The 2,720-nt window shown below is 39.4% G+C and overlaps 1 protein-coding gene across 1 annotated transcript in view; it reads left to right on the plus strand.

The window, feature by feature from the left end:
• The window catches only part of LOC106529468 (metalloreductase STEAP4), an 11,206-nt gene extending 10,147 nt beyond the window's left edge, over nt 1-1,059 (plus strand). The window contains exons 6-8 of the mRNA XM_014024912.1: nt 296-390; nt 503-656; nt 780-1,059. Of these exons, the coding sequence (XP_013880366.1) occupies nt 296-390; nt 503-656; nt 780-965 (435 nt within the window). The 3' untranslated portion in view covers nt 966-1,059. The remainder of the gene's footprint in view (nt 1-295; nt 391-502; nt 657-779) is intronic.
• Nucleotides 1,060-2,720: the final 1,661 nt, after the last annotated feature.

The following is a 2,720-nucleotide window of genomic DNA, read 5'->3' on the forward strand; positions in this document are numbered from 1 at the left end:
CAATAAGTGTGTTTATCTGGGAGGGGTGCTGTTGGATAGATCACGTGTTGTGATTCATTGACAGTCATACCTTCTGCTGTTCAAGATAATGACTGGTAGATAATTGTTTATTAGTGGTACTGCATTTTAATTTTAGAAAGCGCAAATGCGCTTATGAATTATAAAAATTAGTAAGTCCGCTAAAGCGCAAATGAAATATTTACGTCCGCAATTAACAGATTTGCACTTTAGGGGGCTGGTGCCCACCACTGGATACGATCTGTGCTTTGTTCATTCTTTCTGTTTCATCTTTTAGGTTTTCCCCATTGTGTCGCTCATTATGTTGTCTCTGTGTTACCTGCCTGGTGCTATAGCTGCTATTCTTCAGCTCTACAGAGGGACCAAATACAGGTCGGATAGAAAACCAAATCAAAAAGATTACAAAATCAAAATTGATAGAATTTGCTAATATGATCATGTTTTGACGAAGAAGAAGCGACTAACTTGGTTCTGCTTGTCCCAGGCGCTTTCCTAACTGGCTTGACCGGTGGTTGCAGAGCAGGAAGCAGATGGGTCTTGTTGCACTCGGCTTCGCTTTCCTCCACGTCACCTACACATTTATCATTCCTATTCGCTACGCTGTCAGGCACAAACTCATCTCGCGCGTGGTGGATGAGGTAGAGCTGGCCAATCCGGCTTCGGTTTCGTGCCGCGAAACTGAAAACGTGCACAAAAACTTGCATTATATTATGAACAAAAGGAACCACAGCTAATCCTGATCTTCTCCTTTCTTTGTGTAGGTMAAGAATAATAAAAGCACCCCATTTTACTTTGATTCTACTGAGGCGTGGGGCACAGACTCATTTGTAACACTTGGAATCCTGGGCTTTTTTCTTTTTGTCCTTCTTGGAATAACATCCCTGCCCTCTGTGGGAAGCTCCCTCAGCTGGAGAGAATTCAACTTCATTCAGGTCAGAGCTCTGTAGGAAGTGTGCCATCCATTGTGTGAATGTATGTAAGAGTGTGTGTGTTCACCTTTAGGATTACACCCGTCATCAGTCAAACCAAGTAAATCACTCAGCAACAATATATTTTAAGSCTTTTGTAGTAAGCTATATTGGGAGTTTTCAAGTTTTTATGATTTTCATTAAAATATTCCAAATGGCCTTTTGCCACTAGCAACTCCTCTCCCAGGAGCAGAGTTAAATAACTCCCTGACACAGGGGGGGCACAGAGAGAAAACCCGGGTGGACTTTTGCCCAGGATTTTAAATGTTAAGTTATTCATTAAATAGAATTATGATACCTGGTGCAAATCCCTGCAGGGGGGAGTTGGTAATACAGGTCACAGGCCTATTTATGTAAAGGTCAGGTCCATAGGTAGAACTCAGACCAAGAATGGGACTCATGCACACAAAGCTGTAGGTCAAGATAATTCTCATTATTTGGTGAAGAGTTGTGTGGAGAAAAAACATTAAATGTGCAATAAATTTCAAACCTTACACTTTGTTCAGTTGTGAATATTGATGTTAACAAGAAAATTTCTACTAGGTAAATAAGACGTTTCATTATCACTACAGGAGCTGTTTATAGCTGCACTWTATTAATGTGAATGCTTTTTAGGGGGTTAGTATCGTCTAAGTTATGTTGCACTAAAGGTAGCACAAAAGCTAAAGGTTGGTCAACTTAAATGATGGAAGAGGGCAATTTTTTGTCGACACTACCAGGGGGACACAAAGTGCTGCACACCAGAGTTATTATCTAAAACTAACTAAATAACAAGAATTGAAATAGAAAAAACTTTTTAGTTAACTAAAATAAATAAAAACTGTAATAAAATGAGAAAAAGATTAACTAAAACTGTATAATCATTTTACAAAACTAACTAAAACTAACTGAAATTATAGATAGAATATCCTTAGTTTTAGTGTTTGTCCATTTATGTTGGGACATGTGCATCTCTTAAATTAATCTCCCAAGTTTTTAGTTGGCAAAATTGAGTTACACAATTATTTTAGGAAGATGTCACTATAATAAGTGTATTTAGCATGATATGTCTCCTTTAAAAAGATTCATGGCAGACAGCGTCCCTAAGCAGACTAAACACAAAGGTTTGCCTTGAAATTCTGTGGACAGATAGTCTACTCCCCAAAATAAAAACTTTTTTAAACTTAAAAATGTAAACAGCTAATGTATTGTTTATGCTTTTTATAAATTAATTTTATATATATAAAAATATTTTTATTTTTGCACTGGTGTCTTTTCTGGGGAGAGGTGGGGCCTCATTGGCAGGCCGGACAGAAGCCACCCACGGGCCACATACAGCCTGTAGACCACCAGTTGCCCATCCATTGTTAGGGTTTGTTTTATGAGTTCTGAATTAACACCGAACACCAAGGAAGTTTTAACAGATTTATTGTAAAACTGAATGTTAGCTGGAAACGGGAAACAAGCAGTCAGCAGGTCTCGGTTCTCTGGACACAGGAGAGTGGAYTTAGTGTCAGCAGTGATACTAGGAATTTGACAGATTATAAATACTGCCACTAACCTGGAGGTTCGGAGAGTGCAGCGGGAAATCCGATTGGTCTGACATTGCGGAGTCCCGATTACGTCACTGGGGAATCCCGGAAGAGATTTCCGTGTTTCGTTAGCCGTGGTTGAACAGGCTAACTCCTTAGCTTGCAGCCTTGTGGGATCAAACTTAACTCGTTGGTCATTAAACAGTGCAMGGGTCGAATACCT

The sequence above is a fragment of the Austrofundulus limnaeus genome, unplaced genomic scaffold (assembly GCF_001266775.1).
Source record: "Austrofundulus limnaeus strain Quisiro unplaced genomic scaffold, Austrofundulus_limnaeus-1.0 Scaffold446, whole genome shotgun sequence".
Taxonomy (NCBI): Eukaryota; Metazoa; Chordata; class Actinopteri; order Cyprinodontiformes; family Rivulidae; genus Austrofundulus; species Austrofundulus limnaeus.